This window comes from Dipodomys ordii, unplaced genomic scaffold (assembly GCF_000151885.1).
Source record: "Dipodomys ordii isolate 6190 unplaced genomic scaffold, Dord_2.0 Scaffold123, whole genome shotgun sequence".
Taxonomy (NCBI): domain Eukaryota; kingdom Metazoa; phylum Chordata; class Mammalia; order Rodentia; family Heteromyidae; genus Dipodomys; species Dipodomys ordii.
The window spans coordinates 896,611-922,788 of NW_012267339.1; the positions used below are offsets into that span (position 1 = coordinate 896,611).

Below are 26,178 nucleotides of genomic sequence, written 5' to 3' on the forward strand. Positions count from 1 at the left end.
TTGTTGGATTCCATTTCAGTAAGCATCATTTTATGTGATTATATGCACATAGCTGTTAAGCCCATGTGATCTAAGAATATCCTGCATTGGTCTCACCGTGTGAATGTTTAGAGTCCTATTTAATTAATCATGTCCAAATGTAATTTTTTTGTCTTTTACTATCCATTGGGTTAATTTGTAGGTTTTTAGACACATTCTCATTATTACAAATGAGTGAAACCGTGAAGCCTATGTTTGTGTGGATCTGGCTTACTTCACTTAATATAATTTTTTCCAAGTCTTTCTATTTCCTTACAAATGAAGCAATTCCATTCTTTCTGATGGAAGCATATAATCCCATTGTGGATATATGCCACATTTTCTTGATCTGTTTGTTCACTGAGGGGCATCTGGGTTGATTCCATATCTTAGCTATCTTAGCTGAGATGAACATGGTTGTGCTGGTGGCTTTAGTGTGGCCTGGTTTGTGCTAATTTGAATAAATGCCCCAAAGTGTGAATGCTGGGTCATATGTCTTAGTCTTAGTTTTAGCTCTATGTCTCAGCTCTTTAGTCTTTTGAGGAACCTTTATGGTGGTTTCTAGAATGGTTGAACAAGTTTATATTCCCATCAACAGTGTAATAACATTCCCTTTTGGCCACATCCTTGCCAGCATCTGTTATTGTTAGTTTTCTTGATAATAGCCATGCTAACTGGGGTGAGGTAGAATCTCAGTGTTGTCTTGATTTGCATTTCTTCTATGGTTGGCCATTCATGTTGGCCATTCTTATTTCTTCTTTGGAGAAGTCTCTTTAAGGCGTTAGCCCACTTATTAATTGAGTTGTTGTTTCTTTGAAGATTTGTTTTTGGGAGATTTAATTTTTTGAGCTCTGAGTATACTTTAGATATTAGTCTCTTGTCTGATGCATAAGTAGTAAAGATCTTTCATTCTGTGGGCTTTCTGTTTATCTTTCTATCTATGTCCTTTGCTATGCAGAAACTCTTCTGTTTATGAAATCTCATTTAGCCAGGCTTCCTTTGATTTTCTTTGATTCTAGATCTTAGGAAGTTTTGACCTGTGCCCAAGGAGCCCTAGTGTTTCTCCTATCTATTCCTGTAATTCTTCCAGGGTATCTGAAGCCTTTGATCCATTTGGAATTGATTCTGGTGCCAGGTAATATATAAGCACTTACCTTCAGTTTTCTGACTCTCCACACATGGAAAGCCTGATAGGATCCTAAAACTCTGCTTCTTTGGATATATCTTAGATTGTTCCCTGTGCTCTGTCTGCTATCTTCCTCAAATCTTCTTCCTTTTTTTTTAAACTTAAAAAAATTGTTTCGTATCATCTAAATATTTGTACAGAGGACTTTCAGTTCAACTTGTCAACTTTAGAGTATAATGAATCTTGATACAAACATTTTCATTTTAAATTGATGCATAAGAATTGTACATATTTATAGTATATATTCACATTCCAATACCTATATACAATACATAATGATCAATTAAATCAGAGTTCGTTTGGACTCTTAGCTCCACATTAGCCAGCAAGAAACTGGGCTGGAAATATATGGCTTAAAAGTGTTAGAGTACAAATGGAGTCAGCTGAAAACTCTGTGTTCAAACTCTGTACCAGAACAACAAACAAAAACCCCAAGATTCTTCTGCCTTAGATGACTTCTAGAACTCCTTATGAGAACCTACATACATATAGAAAGGAAATAGAAAAAGAATGACAGTGTTAGCTTGGTGCAGGGGTTGGAAAGGAAAATGCTGTCAAGAGGCTAAGCCTCACAAAGCTGACCAGAGATGGTTTTTGTCTTTAATTAAGTCTCAATATTAGTAAGAAATAAAGGAAATTTTTTAGTTACGATATCTGCCAGCTATTATCTAAGGAAACAGAAAACCAACGGTTTTATAGAAGACATGTGTACAAATGAAAACTGGATTAAATGTTCCCAGTGGGTTATTAGTTTTTCAATTAAAATGATCTTGTTTTTATTATGGAGCTTTAAGGTAATGGATTATGGACATTATAGCACAAGGTCATCTGTTTGTGTATTAAAAAATACTAAGTGAACTTTAGTTAGGCAAAATACTTTAAAAGAAATAAAGCATGAGGTATAACAATTATACATTTGACTGAAGGGAATTAAAATTTTCAAGCTTCAAAAAACTCTCCTAGGAAAAACTGTATACTAGCCATAAATAGGGAGAAATTAAGCCTTGTAAAGATACCCAGTACATAGCCCAGATGTTCTACTATAGATGAATGGACCGAGAAAATGTGATAAAGAGAATAATATGTCACTTGAAAGGAAATGGATGGACCTAGAAAAAATAAAGTTCAGCTGGGAGCCGGTGGCTCATGCCTGTAATCTTAGCTACTCAGGAGCCTGAGATCTGAGGATCATGGTTCAAAGCCAGCCCAAGAAGGAAAGTCTGTGAGACTCTTATCTTCAATTAACCACCAGAAAACTGGAAGTGGCTCTGTGGCTTAAGTAGTAGAACACTAGCCTTGAGCTAAGAGCTCAAGGACAGTGCCCAAGCCCAGAGTTCAAGCCCCATGACCGACAAAAAAAAAAAAAAAAATGAAGTGAAGTGAAGTCAGACTCAGAGAGACATATGGTGCATGCTTTCTCTCAAAGGTAGAAGTTAGATCTAAATTCTAAATATATATGAAAACACCCTCACATGAATATAAAAATCAACATTGTATTCACAGGGGACAATTGCAATGCTGTAACTTCTTTGAACAATTAAGTTAGAGTTTAACAAAGTGAATACCAGGAAGCTGAAACATGTTGATGGTGAATTTTACTATGTCTAACTATGTCTATAGTCTAACACAGTAAAATTAACAAATTAAATAATAACTTTCCATAGGGAGAAACGATTTCAACTTTGAATGAAACTGAGAATAAAAATGGCTCTCTGTTTAATTTTATACAAAATACTTTTTGAAAAGTGAGCAAAGTTGCCAACTAGTAACATCTTCTAGGTTTAAAATTTGCCATCTTTTGAGTCTGGTTTTCAAAACCCGTACCTTGGTATTGTCTGGAGCATTTCCTAAGACACAGACTCCCAGGACCCTGTAAGGAGCAAAGACTTGGGGTAGGGTTCCAGGAGTGGGCTTTGTTATGGTAATGGCTCTAGTCTGCACTAGGCTTAGGGTCTTCTGTGTAGACTGGGAGAAAATTATAACTTTTCTTTATATTTTCCTATGTTTTCTGTAATTGTATATACTGACCTTTTATAAATAAAGCCATATATACAAAATACATGCCACTTGATTGATCCCAGGATTTCACTGCTTTTTGAGACAGATGAAGCAAAAGTAAGCTGGAATCATGATACCTTGTTAGCTCAGAATCCTTGGAAGACCACATGCCAACGTGAAGGTTCAGAATAGAGATTCTTTCCATTGGCTACAGATGGTTTTATGGGTGGAGGCAGATTTCACACATACCTTTCAGAATCCCAGGCATCTCTGCCTGTTAGTCCTGTGGCTCCTCTTCCTCAATAACAATTTTTTGTGGAGATGAGAATCTTCTGTCACTTCAGGGCCGAAGGCAGATCTGGTGGGAGAATGCTGTAGATCCATGGATCATCCCTTAACACTTCAACTTGCCAAATTTTGTACTCACAGAACACCAACTTGTGATTAATGAAACCACAAACTTCATTTCCATTCAGCACCTGGTGGCTCTTGACTTTGCACTATTAACTTGGTCTCCTTCACTTCCTACTTTGTCTTTTTGTCACACTTGGTTCTGTCTTAGTGAACAATGGGGTTGTAGCCTGTTCTGATGATCTCTATGTATATGACCTGTAGGACACCAGGGCTCTGTAACCCCAGATAATTTCCCACAGAGCAGCAAATTGGGAAAACCAGACACAAATAGTGTGAGCAATTTCCAGTTCACTGGAGTCTGTCTAGGGTCCATTTTTGTATGGTCTTTTCCAATTTGCTTTTCATCCAAGGGTTTACTATCTGTTGGTATGGAATATCCACAAGGATAAACTATCTCATCATAGACTGAGGCATTCCCACAGTGCCTGGCTAACAGAGAGGATCTGGACCCACTATGGACTTACAAGCAGACCCAGGAAAATCACTTAAAGGCCACAGGAACAGATGCTCATTGGGCTTATATTAAAATTACCGGAGGCACTTGTACAAAGGAAAACTTTAGACTCTCCAGCTCATGAGCTTATATCATGAACATTATTCTAACTAGTCCCAATTCAGTGATTGAAGATTGACATCAGACCTCTCCCTACATCAGAAATACCCCACACTGAAATATATTTTGTTTTGTTTATAACAGTATACTTTATAGTTTTAAGTAAAAATGGTTTAAGTGATTAAACTTGATTAAATAAAAAAAATGGTTTATTGTTGGAGGGTTGTCCTAGTACTGGTGCTTGAACTTAGGGTCTCGCATTTTCCCTTAGCTATTTTGCTTAAGGATGGCTGGTACTCTACCACTTGAGCCATACCTCTATTTCTGGCTTTTTGCTGGTTAATTAGAGATGAGTCTCACATACTTTTCTGCCTGTGCTGGCTTTGAACTGTAATCTTCAGATCTCAGCCCCCTGAGTAGGATTACAGGTATGAGCCACAGGCATTTGGCAGAAAATGTTTAATTTTAAATGACTAAAATTCTGTTCTAAGACTGTTATTTTGAAAATCATAACAATTTACTAAAATTCAAATATAGCAACAACTATACTTTAATAAAGGGCTGTATATGTCATACTAAACTGTCCCCATTATTTTGTATTGTTCTTTCAATGACAGAGTTGACTTGTAGCTCTTCTGATCCTTATCACCAGAGTCAAATCAAATGTGTTTCTGTAGATTTTCCTGTGGACACTGTAAGTGTACATCATTTTGACTTTCTTCTCTGATATATTGCCTTAAGATTGATTTGGACTTTGTTCTCCTTTGTTTCCTGACTTCATTGGATTTTTGCTTATTTTTTACCCTCACTCTTTCTGTTTTTGCCATCAGATCCTCATTCCATGACTTCTATTCGGTCCCGTCCATTTCTTCTCCTCCCTTGGGTCATCTAGTACTATATCTTAACATGTACGGTTCTAAGTATTAATATTCTAAGTAGAAAAAAATTACATTACTAGGGGTTGTTTTTGAAAAAGGTGGAGTTCTGTGAAAGTATCAAGTTGGTTCAAAGGAATGCCCCCTCCATACTTCCAAAGTCCATGTTAACAACCAGGAGGTGCTGTTAGGGTTGCTCTTCAAGTGCTGCCTATCTGAGTCTTCGTCCTTCCTGCCTCTCCCAGTACTGCTCCTCAGTCCTCTGCTTGAGGCGATCTAACATACTTGTAGTATGATTTAAGAACATAAACAGTTACACCTTGTTTACTTGTGGAGTTGTATTGTCTGCCACCTTCCTAAAGGTATAATTCCAAGAAAAGTGGCTCTCTACTCTTCCTCAAAACTCTTTTATCACATCATTGATATTTCTGTTATTCAACTCATCACATTCTTCCTTGTGTCTCTCCCCCACTCCCCCACTTGATGCTGTTCCTAGGGCTTGAATTCATGCCCTGAGGCACTGTCCTAGAGCTTTGGTGCTCAAGGCTAGCACTCTACCACTTGAGCCACAGCTCCACTTCTGGCTTTTTGTTGATTAATTGGATATAAGGTACTCAGGACTTTCCTGCCAAGGTTGGCTGTAAACTGATCCTCAGATCTCAGCCTCCTGAATATCTAATATTACAGACCTGAGCCACTGATGCTAGACATGCTTTGTTTTGGTGTTTTTGTTTTGAATGACTTTCTCCTTTACTAAATTGTATCCCTGATGAGTGCCTGGAGCAATTTGTCTTCTTTTGGTCCTCTCAGGATTTTGTTAGATGTGATCATTTAGTAAGTGTTTTCACTCCATGTATTCTGCCCTCACGGCTGGAATTCCTTAGAATACATTAATGGAGGTAGCTACAACAGAAATTTCCTATCAGGAGAGAGAGAGGCAGGAGTACAGAGAAGTAACAGCTGAGCTTGTTCCCAGGACTGGTAGCAGACTTTTGCTCTTGGGCACAAGGTGGCAGACTGCCTCCACTCCAGTCTCCTTTTGTGGCAACTGCCGGGAGCTGACATTTTCTGCCCTATTTTAGATACCTGTGTTCATTAAAAAAACAAGAAAGGGAAGATAGTATAATTTAGCAAGAGATGCATGCTGTGACTGCCAGAGCATCCTGTGTGGTCTTGCTCTCTGTGTTTGGCCTGACTCCATGTCTGCATCCAAAAGCAATGCCTTGTCATGGTGAATTCCTTCTGGCAAATTCATTCTGACTTCTCTTAAATGGGTGAAGAAAATGTGAACCTTGCCAATGTTTGGAAGAAATATCCATGAACACTCCAGTGTGGAGACAGGAAACAAAGTCTGACCTGGGAGCTGACATGTGCAGTTTCCCTATAGGACACAGACAAGGACTCTTGGCCTTGGCAGGCTCTATCTGAAATCAACACAATTGAATGAACAATTTTTCCATTCATGTTTTTCTTTTACAACCCCAGGTATTTTCGTGTTATGAGACCACCCACATATAAAGTTTACCATAAGTTGTAATAGGAATATTTGTAAATTAGATTCTAGTTTTCTTTATTTCATTGATTAAACCAAGGATTTTTTTAAAGTTCCAAAAATCTATATTTTATTTGAAAGCAAAGTTCTAGGAATCGCTTATTTGGGCATCCTTATGGTGAATTAGGGGAATTGGAAGACTTTCTCTTGATACTCCCTTGCTATTCCAGAAGATGGAGAACAAATGAAAGATACTTGTACATTTCCAAGTTTTATTTAATCTTTCTTCTTTTCTTTCTTTCCTTCCTTCCTTTTTTCTTTTCAAGTCTTTTAATTAGATAAGATTAGGATTAGGTAGGAGCCACTGGTGCCTAGATAGCATTTCTTTTAAAGGTGTCTCTATGTCTCTGTCTCTGTCTCCTTTCTCTTTCTGTTCATGCACACGATCTATGATGTTAATTGTCTCTATATATTGACATATAATTCTACTACATATACATATATATATACAATATATGACATCATACTTACAACAATAACAAAAACTAAGATCATGCTAGGAACAATTTCTAGTGTAGTGTGTACTGAAGGATTTCTGCCTGGTGCACATGGTGAGCTTCACATGTGTGTCATTACTACTACCTGTTTGGATGAGGAGTTCCAGGTTGGTTCCATAGATTAACTTACCACTTGCATTTTATAAGTAATAATCTGCTGTCTACTCAAGTAATTCAGACTCTTTTTTAAGATACTGTAGTTTTGATTTGTATTCATTTGTGTTATATACCTTTACTATTATTACTAGCAGTATGCTTGTAATCTAATGTGTCAGTCATGACTTCTGTTGTTGGGAGTTTATGCTTGATGAGACAGCCTTTTTCTTGCCTTTTCTCCTCCTTTCAACCCTTGTCATTTAGAAGAATGTTATGGAGGGAGAGGAGACCCATTAACAATGTGGTTCCGATATAAGCAACGAGCACAACCAGTCCAGAATTATTTTTGTCACAAAGCAAAGACACTGGAAACAAGCAGTGCCTGATAGGACTGGTTCTGTAGCCTTCCTAGCTTTGTTTTATCCTTTCCCTCATGGCTACAAAATAACTGCTGCATCTCAGAGGTCATTTTCATTTTAAGCCAAGAAAAGCCTCAGAAAGGAGGAAGGGTAGTGCTAGATGTAGAATGTTCCTTTTCTTAGAGAGATGGAAGCCTTCCAGAGTTCCTCCTCCTTTCTTATTAGGATTCTAGCTGTGATTTCCAGGTCTGTGTCAAAAGCTCGTCATTATTGGAAAAGCATCTGTCCTCAAGGAAGGGAGCTAGAAATCCTTTGGGATAAGCAAATGAACAGTATCCAAGGAAGTAGTTTTTTACCTTGCCTTTTCCTTTGTGTTTCTCTTTGAATTTGTGGCCCTTCTTCCCTTTTTCCACCTGGGTCTTGGCTTATGGAGGAGGCAGAATCATTCCAAGTGATAAACTGAGATTTCTTTTGGGAAATAAAACTTGCTTCATTTCAAAGTGACGAATATACAACAGAGGAAAGAGCACAAGTGGCTATGAAACAGGAAATCTTTATTAGAGCAGAGGAAGGTGAGCAAATGCTGGAGTCAGCAGGAAGAAGGGGTACATTCAGACTGCACTCAGTGGATTCATCGAATAAGCACACACTACCTTTGCCAGAGGCAGAACTAATCTTGTTGCTTGTGAAATGTGACACAGACAACAGTTCCTATAGATCATTTAATTATACATTGTTACAGAGAAATGTTGCATATTTTCATGTCTTCATAGCAAATAACGTAGCAAGGTATGTGTGACATGAAGAACATACTTCTTCATGCTACCTAGTAGCATAGATCCTTAGTGGGTCTTGTTTCTTTTTTTTTTTAAAGGCACTATCATATAGAAAAGAATATTACATTATGGCCATGAAAACAGCTAAACCTCCCCCACCAAAGCCAGACTTGCTGGTTTTGTCAGTTTTGGGGCCCTGTCCTCTCTCCTATGCCTGAGCTGTCCTTCAAGGCCACCTTGCAGATGAGTGCTGTTTAAAATACACCCAACAAGGAGCTCCCAGGGGACTAGTCACCCTCACTCTCGCCTGAACTATCACTGTCAGATGATTCACTGCTATGGTCCCTTTTAGAAGGGCTAAAGCTCCTGTGAGAATGGGGTCTTCTGTAACTCCAGGGGCCTCTCCTTTGATACCTCCCTTTATTCCATAAAGAATTATGTTGTCCATCCTGGCTTTGTCTGCCATGTTTTAAAATATTACCGGGGTCATTGTGGGAGCCTATTTCATTTCTAATTTCATTATCAAGGCCATGAGAAGGTGTTCGCAATCCTTGACTTTTGCCCTGACTGCTAAGTCGTGGTTTCTCACTTAAGATTACTTCATTTCTATTAGACTGCTCTGGTCCTTTATTGGAGCTACCCTTGCCATGTTTAGGGATTTCATTGTAATGAGCACTTTCGTTTGCATCTCTATCACCGTCTTTTCCTTTCTCTCTGGAGGGTGCATTTGGATAATGGCGCTCCACTTTTCCTTGAGCATTTTGGCTGTCAGTATTCACTCTGTTTCCTTCTTTTCCAGGGAGCTCCCTAAAATTGGTATTCCCTATGATGTCATTGTTGCACTCCACCAGGCTCACACCAATACCCGTCTCTTTCACTCTGTCACTACTGGCTCCAATGACACTGCCACCATGTCCTTCTGTCTCTGGAAGCTCGTTGTAACCTGGCAGTCTTGGGTCAAGATTAATAGTCTCCGACCCACTTTGGTCTGGGAGCTCTGTTTGAATATCTGGACCAATACCTTCTCCTTCACCACAAACATCCTTAAAAAGCTGGCCATCCCCACTGAAAGGAGACAGGTCATTATCCCCTGTTTCCTGAGGATCTATGTCACCACTGCCTTCAAAGTCACTGGGGACTTTTTGGCCTTTGGGGACCCGTGTTAGGTAGTGAGTGTCACGCCTGATGTGGTGGTTGCTCTTGCTTAGTAATGAGCTCTTGTGGTCTTGGGAATCTCTTTGATCGTTCTTTTTCCCTTCTGAATGGGCTTTAACATAGTTGACACCTGCTAGAATTTTGCTTAGTACATTGCTATGTGTCTTCTCTTTGCTTCCCTCCCCCCACAGTTCCATTACATTCACTGGCCTCATGCTATTTGTCTTGAGAGTTGTTCCGTATTCTTCCTGGACAGGTAGGTGGCTTATGGCATCATCTCCATCATCAGTTCTTTTATCCACAGTGGATTCTGGAACCCAGGTCATCATTAGGTCATCATGGGCTTTTCCTTTGTGACTGATACCAGTGTTATCAATGATTGTCTGTGTCTTTACCAAAAGATTTGAGTATTTACTGCTTTTATTATTTTCATTGACAGCAAAAAAGGGTAAGTCACTCCTTTTCTTCTGAGTAATGTTTTCTTTAGGTGTGACCTCTTGATTTCTTCTCTCCTCCAAAAGATCAAAAGCAATATTGTTGTTATTTTTTTCTTCCTGCTAAAGTATAATTTTCAACACAGTGATTATGCAAAAAATCAAAACAGGATAATAATTAGGAAATATCTAAAAACTGAGTTGTCATATAATTAACAAAATGAATAGAAGTTCATTGGCAGAGATCATTCTGGAATGGACAAGATAGGTTTCATGGAGAAAGAAGAATGATATGGGCTTGATGGTGGTGACGTTGCACATCTGCAGATGGGGGATAGAAGGAGATTTTTGGAAACACAATTGAAAGACAATATTGATAACTGTCTGTGTCTGGAGCAGAGAGATCCTAAATTAGAGGCTTAGAAATATTAGGGAAGTTGAGAGTAAATGAGTAGTTACTCAATGCTGGGAAGAGTGCAGTGGGAGGAAAAGATGGAGAAATGTTTAGCTATCTATTATAGTATCAAGTTATGTGAACAAGAGTTTCTGGCATAATATTGCATCTTAGAGGGCTATATAGATAACAATTATAATAATGTGTTGTACTTTTCAGAATGCTAAAAGATAGGTTTTTGAAAGTTTTTACAAAAAAGACATGATAAATAACTTGAAGCTATAGATATATTTCACTTCACTTAAATATTGCATAACATAGACATATAGCAAAACATTTCATAGTGCTCTTTAATATGAACCCAGTATTTTATGCTTCAATGTATCTGTGAAAGGTAAACAAAAAGAGTATAAGAAATAAATTTGGGAATGTAGGTTTGTGGTGGCTTTTGAAGTAAGATCAATTTTAGAAGATGGTTAATTCAAGAGTAGTGCTTGCTTGGCACTGGAGGTTTACACCTGTAATCCTAGTTAGGAAGCTGACATCTGGAGGATCACTGATGAAGGCCAGTCTGGGCAGGAATAGTCTGTGAAAATAACTGCTTCCAAAATAACCAGCAAAAAGCAGGGCTAGAGGTGTGGCTCAAGCAGTAGAATACCAGCCAAGCAAGTATGAAATCCTAAGTTCAAGCCTGGTACAAGGAGGAGGAGAAGGGAAAGGGGGAAAGGGAAAGGAGGGTAGGGAGAGGCATACATTGTTAAATGTCATTTAGTGAATAGTGAGTCCTTAGAAGTGAAACGCATTTTATATTTTACATTCCTTCCTCCCCCCACCACATAAGAATACTGTTTTCCTCAGAGGATTGTATGCTTGTAAATGTGTCATGCTAACTATTGGGAGCAATCGAGAAATTGATGAAGCAGCTCACGGTTGAACCAAGGTAGCAGTGGCATATGGAAGTACTCACTGCTTTTCCAAAGCTTGTTAGTATGCAGTGTGCAGAAATGAGTGAGAGGCATTCATGTTTACTAATGGATTGTGTATATTTCACTAAAAGAATGACTAGAATTCTTCTATAAAGGAAAACATAATTTTTTAAAAAACTGAGACTTGAACCGAGGGCTTCCTGCTTATGAGACAATAGCTCTACCACTTGAATTAGCCCTAAGTGTTTTTAACTAAAAAAAAAGATTGTGAGATAGGTTCTTATGAAGCATTCCTTTTGCATCACCTCCCTCAGAGTGGCTGGAACGTATGCTACCTATAATAATACAAGCATATACTACCATACGCAGCTGATACTACTTTAAACTGGTATGTGACAGTTAACAATATGTTGGAAGACACAATCAAAAAATAGAAACCTCTTTTGCTTTTGCCTTTGCTTGTGTAAAGTGATTTCTAATCAAGTCATTAACTGTATATGTTCTGTGAATCTGTTGGCTAATAACAGTTGTTCTTGCTCTGCTTTCCCATTCTGTGCCTTGGCTTGTGTTACTGTCTTCAGGGAGAACATCCCCTCATATACACTTGTATTTTCTTCAAATCTTGCTCATCCTCCAAGGCTTAGCTCATTATTTCCATCATGTAGTCTTCTCTGAATACCAGGCAGGAATTAGGTTTTCTCTATTCCAAACCATGATTATTGTTTGTTTTTTTTTAAAAATGTTCTTTACCTTCATACATATGACCCTTTGTACAATTCTATCTTGGATTCTGATGATATACACAAGTGCCTTTTTAAACATTTCTTTTTAACTCTAACATCCCGGAGAAACAAAATTAACTTTCTCACTTGACAAACATTTTGTCTTAAGCAACTGAAAGAGTATACCAGATACAAATCACAGTAAGCAAGTTGTGATCAATTTTATCAGGCAGTTAGATTCGGTCTTTAGAGATGCCACGTAAAGGCTACTGAGCAGTAAAAAAAAGAAAAAATAGTATTCCAAAGGGAAGTCCCTCTTGTACAGGAAATGGAACCCATTGGGAAAAGCAAATAATTCAACGGCTGGTGGCATTTTAGGTTGTTTCCAGCGATCTGGGCAGTGACTCAGCCAAAGGGAATGGAGTAAAAAATATATTTTTTTGTCATCTCCATGACAAGGGCCTCATTCTTCTCCTTATGAGCATCCCACAGATAAAGGCACCCATGGAATAAATTGAAGATATACTAAAGTGAGTCTCTCTTAGACCGCTTTTCCAGCTGAAACTCCCACCATTAGATCAAATGTAAGTTTACCTGGAAAATCTCAATGAAATGAGACAATGAAAGATCACAACGAACCAAGGGCATCTAGGGTCCACCAAACCATAGCTACCTCAGCAGAACAGATGTTGAAGCAGAGAATGGATGATTCTAGAACAGAGCTGCATTGTAGAGAGGTTTGAGGAATTCAGGACAGTGAGCAAAAGAAGTCATCATCCATAGATAGAAATTCTAGAACAAGTAATTTCTCATAGAGCAGAGTTTGGCTTGTAAAAAGGTCTTTCATTCAAAGACTCAGTTTACCTTTATGCTAGTTTGATTTTTCTTTCCAGGTGAGGTGTAAACATAGTTAGGGAAATAATCCGATGCTTTTCATGATGGTCCTTGTATGTTACTTATAAAATAAAATTATATTAAAGTGGGTTTCTCTTTTTCTTTAAAACATTTTTAAAATGGAAAGAGTTGTCATTTGACAAAGTAGTTTATGAAAGCAATGCACTTTAATCTATGTCACTCCAGGTTTGTCTCTAAGAATCTTTCTTTATTTCTTTCTAATAATAGAAAATATTTCTCCCTCTCATCCCCCCTTTGGGAGAAGTGGTATTCTGCCCCTGACAAGTACTTCTGTGTTACCACTGGAGGGCAGAGTCTGTCAGCCAGTTCCTGAAGACAACAACTACGCCTTTCTAGAAATCTCTAAATGGGTCTTCCCTAAGTTTGACTGACTAGGTTCTGTTAATTTTACTATCAAATTTTAATGCAAATACTTTCCAGTAAGGGGTGAGGGGATTAGGAGAAAGGTGAGTTTTGACAAAGTTTACATCTGACATTCAAGTTGGCAAAACATGCAGCTTGAACATTCAGGCTTTCTAAAAGCTCATAGATTGGGCCTTTGTAAATGTCAGCTGAGTTGAAGGGAAGAAGATGGTCAGTTCTGAGAAAAGCATTCTTTGATATAGTCAGGGGAAACTGTGGACGACAGAGGAAATTGCAATTTGGTTATACCAAAGCTGAGCTCATTTGCTTAATTTTTCTGGTGAAGTAAGGAAAATGAGTTCCCCAGAAACAAAATTCCTCATTAAGACCTGCTAACCACCTTCCTACCTTTCTCATGTGCACATGTGAAGAGCACTGGCTGCTAATAACAGTATTGCTAATAACATGTATTCCACAAGTATCCCTTGGAAAGCTGCCCAGCAAAGCACTGTTTCATTTGAAGTAAGAAATCACATTGAAATAGTCTCCATTCATAATGTTTCCGTAAACTGAGTACAGGTGGCTCAAACTATAATTCTAACTATTCAGAAGGCTGAGATCTGAGAATCATGGCCAAGCCATTGGAGAGACTCTTAACTCCAATTAGCAAGCAAAAAGCTGGAAGTAGAGCTGTGTCTTCCAGTGGTAGAGTGCCAGCCTTAAGCAAAAAAGCTAAGCGATAGCACCCAAGATCCAAGTTCAAGACCCATTATCAACACACACACACACACACACACACACACACACACACACACACACACACACTACTCCCTTCTTGTCTGTCACTGTGAATTATAATGCTTGCTTCACTAGAACATGCCAACAGTCTGTTGAATAATGTTGTTTTTCCACTCTGCTCAAGAATATTTTGGCTGTAAAGTTTTTCTCTTATTGACTTTCTTTCTTTACAGAGCCAAATAGAGTTGTTTGAGAAGAATAATTTTATTTACCTTCGGTTCTTCCACACTGCCTTGACTGGCTTTCACAGTCTGTGGTTGAAAAGTCTGCAAGGAAATAACAAATACAACTTCACCAAATAGGCCCTCTTACGTTCACTTCTTCAAACAGCAGTCATTTATTTTCCTCTTTGGGTTCTGGAAAACCATTCTGATGAAAGGACTATGGATCCTCTCATTCTCTCATGTTTATTTTTATTATGAAAGAGGGTTCCATCTTCCACCTTTGCTTCCCTTCCCTCATCCCAAGGAAGACAATGCCATCCCTGCTTTCAGAACCACCACAGGGCATGGTGGAGAGAAGCAAGCAGGACATTCTAGATGAAGTAGATTTGGGAGCCATTGATGTCCACATGAGAAGAAACTTTCCCTGTATTGTATTGTGTACAGTGATACAATGAGTTCAGAATATGTTTATTTTGAATTGTTTTGATGGTGTTGATCCAGCAGCAGTCAAACTATACTCCTGAATGTTTATAAAAAATTTTACTGTCAAGGTTATGTACAGAGGGGTTACAGTTACATAAGTAAGGTGGTGATTACATTTCTTCTCTAACTTGTTACTCCCTACCTCATTTTTCTCCCTCTTTACCCTTCCAATTGTGTCCTCCTCCCAAGTTGTACAAATCATTTCCAACGTATTGTCTTGTGATGATCTCTGTTGCATTCATTTCCCCTTTGTCCTTTGTCTCACCATTTTGTTGTTCTCTTTCCCTTCCCTAGTTCAGCTAAATGTATATACAATACCCAGGGTACCAAAATTGGATATGTGACAACAAGGGATACATCATAGGGGGAAAGAAACAGAAGAAAAAGGAAATCACTTAGTACATTGAGAATAACAACAACAAAGGAAAACCTCTTGTGTGTAGCCAGACATGGACCCTTCTCTTGCCAGTCACCTGACTAGAATATTTTGCTCAGAGAAGAGAGAATGGAGGTGGCTAGGACATTGTGACAAATTCTTCTCTTGGATTGATATGGACATTTCAAAATTTCTCAAGGGGAGCCAGGTGCTGATGGTTTATACCTGTAAACTCAGCTATTTGGGAGGTGGAGATTGGGAAGGTTGTGGTTTGAGGCTGTGGTTTTGTTCCCAGTTGGGGCAAAAAAAAATCCTGAGATTTCCCATCTCAACCAGTAACTGGTCATGATGCTATACACCAGTCAACTCAGCTCCCTCAGGAAGGTTCGTAATCTAAGCTGACCTGTGCAAGGAGCAAGATCTCCATCTGACAAATAGTCAGAACAAAAACATCTAGACATGTGGTCCTAAGGTCAGACTCTAGTACTACCAAGAAAGAAGGAAGGAAGGAAGGAAACAAGAAAGGAAGGAAGGAAAGAAGGAAGGAAGGAAGGAAGGAAGGAAGGAAGGAAGGAAGGAAGAAGGAAGGAAGGAAGGAAGGAAGGAAGGAAGGAAGGAAGGAAGGAAGGAAGGAAAGAGAGGAAGTTAGTTGTTGATGGTTCCTGGGGGTAAAGAATCACTGCTGAAGTTGACAAAGACTAGAAACTAAGAAGAAATAGAATCTGGTAGCTATTTTTGGCCTTTGCACTGAATGTATCACAGGAAGGCACACAGAATAGAATCGCAGACAAGATTTCTGTAAAAGAAATAAGGTCAATGATTCTAGAACTACTTGTATTTTTGTTTATTTTTAACTCCTAGCTTTTCTCTTATGTGCAAGAGAAACCAATGAATGGAGTGCATTTGTTTTTTCATTTGTATATGTGAGACCAGAAGCAGCCACTGTGGTGAATCAGTCATAGAGGAGAGAAAAGTCTTCCATGGGAAGATTTCAAAAGAAGGATTATATAGTCTAGCTGGCCTACTCACCTTCAGAGCATTCTTCCTAAATAAATCGACAGTCATTGGTTTTTGTTTTCCGGATTAGACTCTGATTGATAAAATTGTTTTAGGAATATAAATTGAAAAGCTGAGCACTGATGGCTGAAGCCTGCAATCCTAATGACTCAGGGAGTGGAGATCCTGAGGATCAAAGTTTGAAATCAGCCTAAGCAGAAAAATCTTGGAGAGTCCATCTCCAAAATAAACAACAACCACCTGGGCTGGAGGAATGGCTCAAGTCAGCTAAGCAAACTGAGCAAGTGAGAGGCCCTGGGAATCAGGGTTTCTCAGAGAGGGAGCGGGGGGGGGGGGGGGGGGGGCCCGGAAAGAGGAAGAAAGAAAGGAAAGAAGGAAGGAAGAAACCTTAACCGAAAGTTTGGCTGGTACTATCTACCTAATATTCCATTTCTTCTAGAGACAAGCAATAATTGGGTCAATCAATTTACAGATCATGCTTTGTTTATATAATACTTCACAGCACAGTATGTAAACTAATTTTGCATAGAAATATCACTTAAGTCTTATCACCTGTGAGATCGACAGTAGATGAGACAAAGCTGCCTATACACACAGCTGGTGGTGGTTGAAGTAGAGGAGATATTTTGACCAGAACTCACTATCTTAAAGCCTAAGGACCAAATTAATAACAATCGAAGTAGTTGCTTACAAGGAAACATTGACCAATAAAAGGAAATGATCCTGAAGTTTATGTTGTGTCTTCAAGATCTGTTTTATAATTTTATTCTCTATTGCATTTCTAATTTTGGTTCTCATCATGATCTTGTGAATATAAATTGAAACAATTACATCATTCTTCACAAATATCAAATGTTCTGTGAATGGGACCATAGGAAGAATAAGATACAAAAGTGAGATAATAGATACTGAGCTCAGTGCCTGTGACTCACCCATGTAATACTAGCTACTCAGAAAGGTGAGCTCTGGAGAACTGAAGTTTGAAGCCAATCTTGGAAGAAAAGTATGAGAGACTCAAGAGACTCCACTTTCATGTATCCAGCAAAAATAGAGTAGGAGGTTTGGCTCAGGTAGTAGAGCATCAGCATCAAAGATGAAGAAATGAAAATGTGGGTATCTATTCACAGAACACACAGGTGCACAGTCACACACTTTTATGTATTAACAATATATTTTTGACTATTAGAGTACCCTAGTATGGTACATGACTTATTGTGACTTAGAACAAAGTCCTTATAGTCTAAGTGAATATTGATGTTAATTTAACTGCATGTTTCAATAATCTTTTATTTATTTTCTTATATCTTAAGATTATTTCATATTTGGCTTATAATTTTAAAGCAAAGGTAAGTGATTCAGTACATACTTTCTATCCCCCTGTTTATTGTCCATAATTTATGTGGGAGTAAACATCCCATCCATTTACAATGCCAAATTTTATCTACATGCCATAACTGAGGCTTTCAATGAAATCTACACCCTTCCTTTCTTCCCTAACACCCACTTGTTGGTTGTCATGGGCTTGAACATGACCCCATAATGGAGATGACATCACCTATCTCTGGCAGAGAAGCTGTCAGCCACTTCTTACTGCTGGTCACTTGGTATATGTTGACATAGCACTTTACTGGAAATTGTCAGAAAGGCCTCTATCTGTTCCAGTTGGCTGGATTAAACTGAGTCAGCAAGGCCCACACTCCCACCATCCTGCCTTAGTGCACAGCTGCATAGCTCTGATGGAGTGTGGTCTGGTGAGTTGGCCCTGAGACATTTCTGTTTCCAGAAATGTGGTCCATGGGAATGTGTGAGAATCTGTGCTGAGGGAGGAAAGCTTGCCCAAACTGTGCATCCTCACCAGATGGTGTGGTTAATCCTTGTTGGTCTGGTTATCCAACTGGTCACTGACTTGTTCAGACCTATATTTAAGCAAAGCTAGCAATAGTTGTTTCCATGGTTGTTCAACCAAAAAGGTTACTCTGAAAAGCTGAGGTGCTGTGAGACATTATTGAGCACATTGTCTACCCTGCAGAATATGCCTGTAATGCTCAGTATTGTCACAGGATGACTTGGTCACATCCTGGACACTCATCCATGTGAATCAGAAACAATAGCAATAGGAGCTTGGATCGTTGAAGTGCATGAATTCTCTGTCCACCTTTGACCTTACTAGTGAATGAAACAGCATTAGTAAGATGCCAGAGTGATGAAGTCTTGCAAAAAATTCAGAAATATTTCTTCGTTCTTCACGGTGCCATCTATTTACAAAACTGGTTAATAAAAAATACTTTGTGACAAATTCTTCATATTTTTAGTAGAATATTGAAAGATTCTTTTGATATGATTTAATTTTACTCAAGCCACATTTGACATGCAATGTTGTGACTAGCCACTGGTTTTCTCAAATAATGTTGTTGCTGTTCCTTTTAAAACAACACGGTGACACCTTGTAATTCAGCACATATTTTTGAGGGCCTCTTTTGTGACAGGCCCTCTATGCCAAGTGCTAGATGATTTTATTTGTTTGAATTAAGTGAATACTAGAAATTTAAATAAACATTGCTATATAAAAAGTGCAAGAAATGTTACAAAACAGAAATGAATTTATAAATGCTTACTGGTGCTGCCCAAGTTACACTGTAAAGGAGCAGTCCTATGCACACAAGTCGCATCTTTGAGAATCTCTGTGGAAAGACAATGAGAGCTTAACCTTAAGCACTGGTCACTGTGTACTACAACCATAAATAGAAGTACACACAAGCATCCTTCCTCCCTGAGCTGCATTTTGTTTTTTAATCTACAAAGTTACTTTCTATAGTTACCTCTACAAAATTAGTATGTATATGTAAGTAATTTGCATAGTGTATAGCCAAGTGTGGATATTACTAATGTGAAGCCAAAATTATTGAATATAATTTGAATGATAGTCAGTAGATAGAAATGAATTTTATAAACATAATTTGTTTGCTTCTTTGTCAGTCCTTCATTTTCCCTCTTTTTCTTAGAGGGACATTATCAAGTATTTGTATAATGCTAAGGGACAGCAAACTAACAGTTAAAGTATAGATCATACCCATGTAATTGTAACTCCTCTGTACGGTATTCTCACAATTAAAAAAAAAGTATAGCAGATATCACTAGAGGAGTGGGATCTTCGCTGATTCCAGCCTAGTAGTCCAATCTACACCCTCATATCAATTAGCCATATATTTGAATTAGCATCATCAGGGTCTAGAGACTTAGACTGAAGCAATTACTTACTTCAACAGCTGGTATTTATTAAATATTAAAATGTGACAAACATTGCTCTAGAAATTTTACATATGTTTATTTATTTGAGCCTCACTACAACCATATGAGCTAGTTAACATCACTTTATCTGTATAAGCCTCAGAGCTCACAGATATTAGAAGGCAGATTAAATTTGGAATCTAGGAAATGTAGCTATAGAGTCCTTCTCCTCCATTTTCTTCTTCTTCCTCCTCCTCTTTCTCCTTCTCCTCCTCTTCCTCTTTCTCCTCCTTCTTCCTTCCATCTCCCTTCTCCCTTCTTCTGTCAGCTTTTTTTTTGCTCAAGGCTAGCACTTGACCCACAAATGCATTTCTGGCTTTTTAGGTGGTTAATTTGAGATAAGAGTCTTACGTACTTTCCTTCCTGGGCTGGCTTCTAACCATGATCATCAGATCTCAGTCTTTTGAGTAGCTAAGATTACAGGCATGAACCATAAGCAACTGCCTCAAGAGTCTGTATTCTTAATACAGTCTAGGCCATCTCAAGTTTCTGTTTCTTTATCTTATTTATTTTGTTAGAGAAAAATCTACATGTTGACAAAGGAAAACTATATCTTGCATTTAGCTAAAAAATAATTGCTTAAAATACTATCATTCAGTTACAGATCAAAATACCTGTTTATAGTTTGATAAATACATTAAAAGGCTCTAATGAACTTACTTAAGCAGTTATCAGATTGGAAAACAGAATAGCTTTGGATAATCTGTTGGTTTGGGTGAACATTAATATTTTACTACTTCGACATAAATGCATAGCAACTAATATGAAGATAATAAATTTATATTGTTCTTTGTTGGAACCATTTTGTTCTTTTAATGGGAAAAGTCATTTAAAAAGTATCTTACAATCTTTAAACATGTAAAAATAAAAAAATTCTGTTTGAAGAAATAAACCAAATTATTAGATATATTCTGAAATCCTAGGTTATTGTTTTCTAAATTAATACAATTTTAAGAATCTTAATTCAAACTCTAATTTAGCTTTCCAGGTATTTTACAGATAAGGGCAGTATATAGAAGCCACTTATCAAATAACTTAGTGCTGGTCAGTAGAAATATCACCACAGACAAGTTTTGAAAATATGAATCTGATCAGATTCTCTTATTTCTGGTTTGTGGAGGGAGACAACCTGGTTTATGAAAGTATGGATGAAAATTAGTCATTGAGTTTCTGTGTCTCCTGATACTCCTAGTAGCCAAATCAAAAGAAAAGAGGCTGCCAAGTCATCAATTTTAATAGCACACACCCTAGTTTATAAAACAAAATACTGAATACCACCTACTTGATTTAGTTCACAAAACAATGACATATCTGGAGTGATAAACATCTTGAAAATATAAACAATTATCACATAAAGCCATTTCCTATGAAGAACATTAAAAGTGCCAAATTACCTGGTATTTGACCTTCAGGAACCTGGCTGCTTTGCTTGATTAGCAGGCTCTGAGCATTTTGCTGAAATTTAAAGTTTGCTAGTATTTCCAGTGTCCAATCAGCACTGTTCCACTTTGCACCAGCAAACAAATTGTCCTGAGTGCCCACAGATAACCACAGGGGGTAAAGTAATTTTAATCTAAAAATGTTCCTGTGGTAGAAAGCGGCTATCAAATGTTCCAGAAGGTGGAATAAACAGAAGCATATAAATACCCCAGATTGGATATCATATTGTCAGATAATTAGAACTGATTTCAGAACTATCCATTAAGACTGAGTGGTTGTCTAACAAGCTTAAAAACAGAAAAATATTTGCAAACTAACAAGATGAATAGTGGAAATTATTCTTGGGATTCTGTAGTAAGTGTATAATCTCAATTTGTCTCAAAAACTTCAGAAATATAACAAAAATGTTACTAGTACCCACATAGTGACAGGCCGGGAATAAACTGGGTAGTGAACCAGCCAGGAATAAACTGGGCAGAAGATAATCCCTGTCTTCATGGAGCTCATCATCCAGTAGAGATGACAATAAATAAGATAAACAAGTGGGGGTATATTATACTAGATAGTGATGTACATGAAGTTAGGGGAAAAAAAGTTGCAGGACAGGAAGAGTAAGCACTGGATGTGTCTTGGGAAGCCACTATTGAGAAGATGACTTAAAAATGTTACTACAAAGGTTATGTACAAAGGGGTTACAGTTATATGTCAGATACAGAATACATTTCTTTTTAAAAAGTTACCCCTTCTCTTGCTCACTCCCAGTTTTTACCTCCCATCCCTATCCACAAGTTGTGTAGTTCATTTTCAATATAGAGATGAGTACTATTACTGTATTTGTTTACCCTTTGTCCCCCTTTTTCTTCCCCCCTAACTCTCCCAAAGACAGATAAATGAACAAACAAGACAAAAAGGAAGGTAAACAAAAACAACAACAAATAAAACCCCTCAGCTCCATTTCCTGGAGTTCATTTAGATAAGTATTATTTTATATGATGAGATGCACAGAGGCTTTATGCCTTTGTGTTCCTCCCCTAACAGTATCCTCTGCTCTCACTTTGTTTACATGCCTAGAGAAGGTGACTTTTGATTACGGACTTAGCTACCCTTTGAATAGGTGAGCCTTTCCAAATCCATATATTGGAACGTACACTCCAATGTGATATTATTAAGAGGTAGGACCTGGATTTGATGATTAAGTCATGAGGACAGAACTTTCATGAAAGAACTGGAGGGAACTACCCCAGACCTTTCTGTCTTTCAACTTTTCTACCATGTGAAGACATGGCCTTCCTTTCCTCTGAAGGATGAAGTAATAAGCCTCCATCTTGGAATCAGATAACCAACCCCTACCAAGACACTTGCCAAAATCTTTCTCCTTAGACTTTCTAGTTTTCAGAACTGTGAAGAATAAACTTCCATTCCCTATAAATTACCCAATCTGTGGTATTTTGTTATATAGGAACAGATCTGTAGTCATGTGCCTATCTAGCAAGGTAGAGAAGTTTAGCCAATGATGATATAAGGCCTGGAAATCATTTGGTACGTGACTGGACACATGCTTTTTATATACTTCTTGTCAGCTCTCAATGACTATCAGTATGTATTGATAATTTTTATGACCTGCGGATTATATTATAAATATCTAAATGGACTTAGGCAGAAAAAAGTTTACCCATCCCTGACAAGGTAAAATATTCTAGGCATAAGGAATTGGAAAAGCGATCTTCTGAACAAAAGACTTCTGGCTTATTCCAGAACAAAAAAAGAGGCCAGATTGGCTGGAGGAACTGAGCAAGGGTAACATCCACAATAGATCAGAAAGGAACTAAGTGGCAAATGACATGGGGCATGGGGTCAGTGCAGGCTTTTGACTTTATCTGGGTGAGAAAGAATAGTACTGATTGTGTGTGTGTGTGTGTGTGTGTGTGTGTGTGTGTGTGTGTGTGTGTGTGTGTGTGTGTGTGTGCTGGTCCAGGGGCTTAAACTCAGGGCCTGGCACTGTCCCTGAGCATTTTTGCTCAAAGCTAGCATAGTACCACTTGAACCATAGCTTGACTTCTGGCTTTTGGTGATTGATTGGAAAGGTAAGAGTCTCATAGACTTTCTTGCTAGCTTTGAGCTGCAATCCTCACATCTCAGCCTCTGAGTTACAGGGTTACAGGCATGAGTCACTGGTGCCTGGCACTACTAATGGTTTTAAGTAGAAGAAAGATGAGCGCTGTCTCTGAGCTTTTTCAGGTCAAGGCTAGTACTCTACCATGTAACTCACAGCTGCACTTCTGGCCTTTTTGGTGGTTAATTGGAGATAAGAGTCTCATGGTCTTTCCTGCCCAGGCTAGCAGCCTCCTGAGTAACAATGATTACAGGCATGAGCCACCTGTACCCAGCCATCACTGGATTTCTTAATGAAACAAGTACCACACCAATACTAAAGAAAGCCTTTCTGGAGCAATTGCCCATTTGCCTGCTTCATTCAAACTGGCTGCTAAGTGTGCAATCAACAGCTTGGTAGGATCCATTCAGTTGAAAAATATAATAATACTTAATGAGATTACTTACATTAGATTAGATATGAAAATGTCAGTAAACAATTTTGCAAGATGTATTCAACTTATATCTTGTGATAAGACCTACCTCTATGCACAATTTGTACCAACTAAAAATATTAAATGAGACTTACATCGAAGTTTTCACTTTTCCTCAACTCTTCAAATAGACAAAAATGCAAACAAACGAACACACAAACAAGACAGACCTAGACATTTTGGCTAACAGAATGCTGCCTTGTCTATTTAAGTTGAAATTCTTCTTTCTGCTTTATCCAAATTCTGTGGCTCCTCCTCAGAGGGTCTTGAGCTCAGCATCAGAGCTAGAATTTGCATCATGGGCTGTGGTGATTCCTGATTTGCAGCTATTCAACCATGCATTTTAGAATGCTCAAACATTATCATTTACAATGGAGATATTTAAATGCTAGTAGCTTTAAGGAGAAACAGATCATGCTGGGATGTAGCTCAGTGGCAAAGCTCTTGCCTAGCAAGTGCAATGTCCTGAGTTAGATCCCCAGTACTAAAAAAGAAAAGACCAAAAAAAAAAAAACCCAGTTAAAGTGAAAAAGCTGAGTTTCTAACTCTACCAGGTAGTGGTTACTATAGCCAAATGCTTAACAACTCAATTGAAATTTTCTGAACCTTGATTTTGCCCTCTGAAAGTAAGAACATATTAATAAGCTAAAATTTCAATGAGTAATTTCTATGATCCAAGCATGGTCCTTAATATATTACATTGACTCATTCAATCCTTATAGCAATTTTGTGATAAAGTTGCTATTAGAATCACCCTAATTTCAGAAATGATACCTTAAGAGTATAAAAAGCTTTCCTAGAATCACATAGTCCACAAGTACAAAAGCCAGAATTGTAATTAAGTAATCTGACTCCTAAGCAAAGTTTAAAACCATTGCCATGTACTGTCTCTTAAGGTTGGCATAAACACTAAATAAATACATTTTATTCTATTGTTTAATTATAGTTAACTAATACTTACCTTTATATAATGAAATGGTGACTGGCTACCTGCTCCATGCATTCTTCCCATCATTGATGATAATCTGTTGCTCAGGTGAAGCAAGTATCCTTTTTCTCTTTCCTGTCCTCTCTTGATTTTTTCCTATGGCTTATTTGATATGAGAGTAAGTCAAAGAATCATTAAGAGAAACAATAAGGTTGAAATGTAAGAGATTGTAGTAGTCTGTTTCTCTAGACATCATCATTATTCATACCAAGGATTTCAGCGAAGTGCTAAGGAGCTGGGTGACAGTTTACAAGGAAATGGAAATCGGAGAAAGGACAACAAATAGGAGTGTTTAGTCAACTATGAGACTGAACCAAAATATAAACAATAGATGGATATAAAAACCATAAAATGCTCATTTTGAATTTTTGCTATTCTATTACAGTTAGATCAATGAACAGTCCAGAAATGAGTGCAATTAACAGATCATTCAATGTTTTAAGTGTTTACATTGTTCATAACATTAATCTTATTTCTGATGGTTCAAGTAAAACATTAGGCACCTGGTTTGTGTTCCTATGTAGTCTTAACCTTATAAATACATTATAGTTTCATACGTTTCCCCTTTATTTAACTGATGAGACAATTTTCTGTTCTAGGAGAACATGTGCTCTAGGAAGAAAATTCATAAATTTTAAAGAGGAAAAAATTGACAGCATCTAATTCTACCAGTGAGTGAATTTGCAGCATTTAAATGTACATGTTCTCAAAGCCGAAATGGATTCAAAACCAGAAACAAAGAAAAATTCAACTCAAGTCTTAAATTTAGAACCTACAATTGACAAGCAAAAATAGCCAAGACCCTATTCTGGGTGGAAGGTTGCCGAGAAGACATATTTTGGGAGAAAAAAACCTAAATCAATTGCTGACTTTTTGTGAAGATTTTACTTCTACCCTCTTGACACTTGCTTCCTGTGTAACATGTGAATTTCAAAAACTCAAAAAATTTTCCTAAATATATTGTGTTATGAAAATTTAGTCATACATTTCTTAGGAATTAATACCCAAAAGGCCAGGGTTCCATTTATTTCTATTTATCTTTGTTAAGTGGAAAACAAAACTTAAGAAATTATGTTCAGTGAAATAAAACACAAATATTAAATGCCTTTACACTTATGTGAATTTTTCTGAAAGATATATTTAAAAGAGGACATAACTGTAGAAGGAGGACCATTTGAGAAAAGGAGAGAACCACCTGGGGATGGGAAGGGCATTAGAGGGTACGGAGGGAGGTATGATCAAAATACATAATATACATATATGAAAATGTCAAAAGTTTGAGAGGCTGAGATCCAAAAGCTCATGGCTTGAAGCCATCTTAGGCAGAAAAGTTGATAAGACTCTCTCCAAAATAACAAGTAAAATCCGAGGATGGTGGTATCACTCAGCACTAGCTGAGCAAGCAAGACAAATAAGCTTGAGGCACTGCATTCAAGCTAGGTACTAGAAAATACTAAATAAATAAATTCTCAGGATTCCATTAAGAAGGGCAAAACAAACACCTGGACACTTGTTCTTCTTGCTGTTTGCTTATGGTTGGAGAACTGACCCCTTTGCCTGGCATCCTGGGCCAGGCTGATAGACAGAGCAAATACCTCAAAGAGATCCTAGATGACAGTGATCCTTTGCATCTCAGGATGACTCTTTCATTTCTCACTCCTCACTTGAGTATGAACATTGTTTTAAAATGTTAGCTTACTATGAACCTACATTTGCAGCTGTAGTTGGTGGAACTCACTTAGGAATGTAGGACTTTTGGGTCGTCTTTGTCTTCCTTTGTGTTATGGGAATCTCCCACCCAACTTTCCTGTCTGTATACTCTAGGCC

The 26,178-nt window shown here is 37.8% G+C and overlaps 1 protein-coding gene across 1 annotated transcript; it reads right to left on the bottom strand.

The window, feature by feature from the left end:
• Positions 1-8,611: 8,611 nt before the first annotated feature.
• Mepe (matrix extracellular phosphoglycoprotein) lies at positions 8,612-18,719 on the bottom strand. The gene is made up of 3 exons (XM_013029814.1): positions 18,666-18,719; positions 14,223-14,276; positions 8,612-10,036 (listed from the first exon to the last, which is right to left on the bottom strand). The coding sequence occupies exons 1-3, from the start codon at positions 18,717-18,719 to the stop codon at positions 8,612-8,614; spliced, it is 1,533 nt and encodes a 510-aa protein (XP_012885268.1).
• Positions 18,720-26,178: the final 7,459 nt, after the last annotated feature.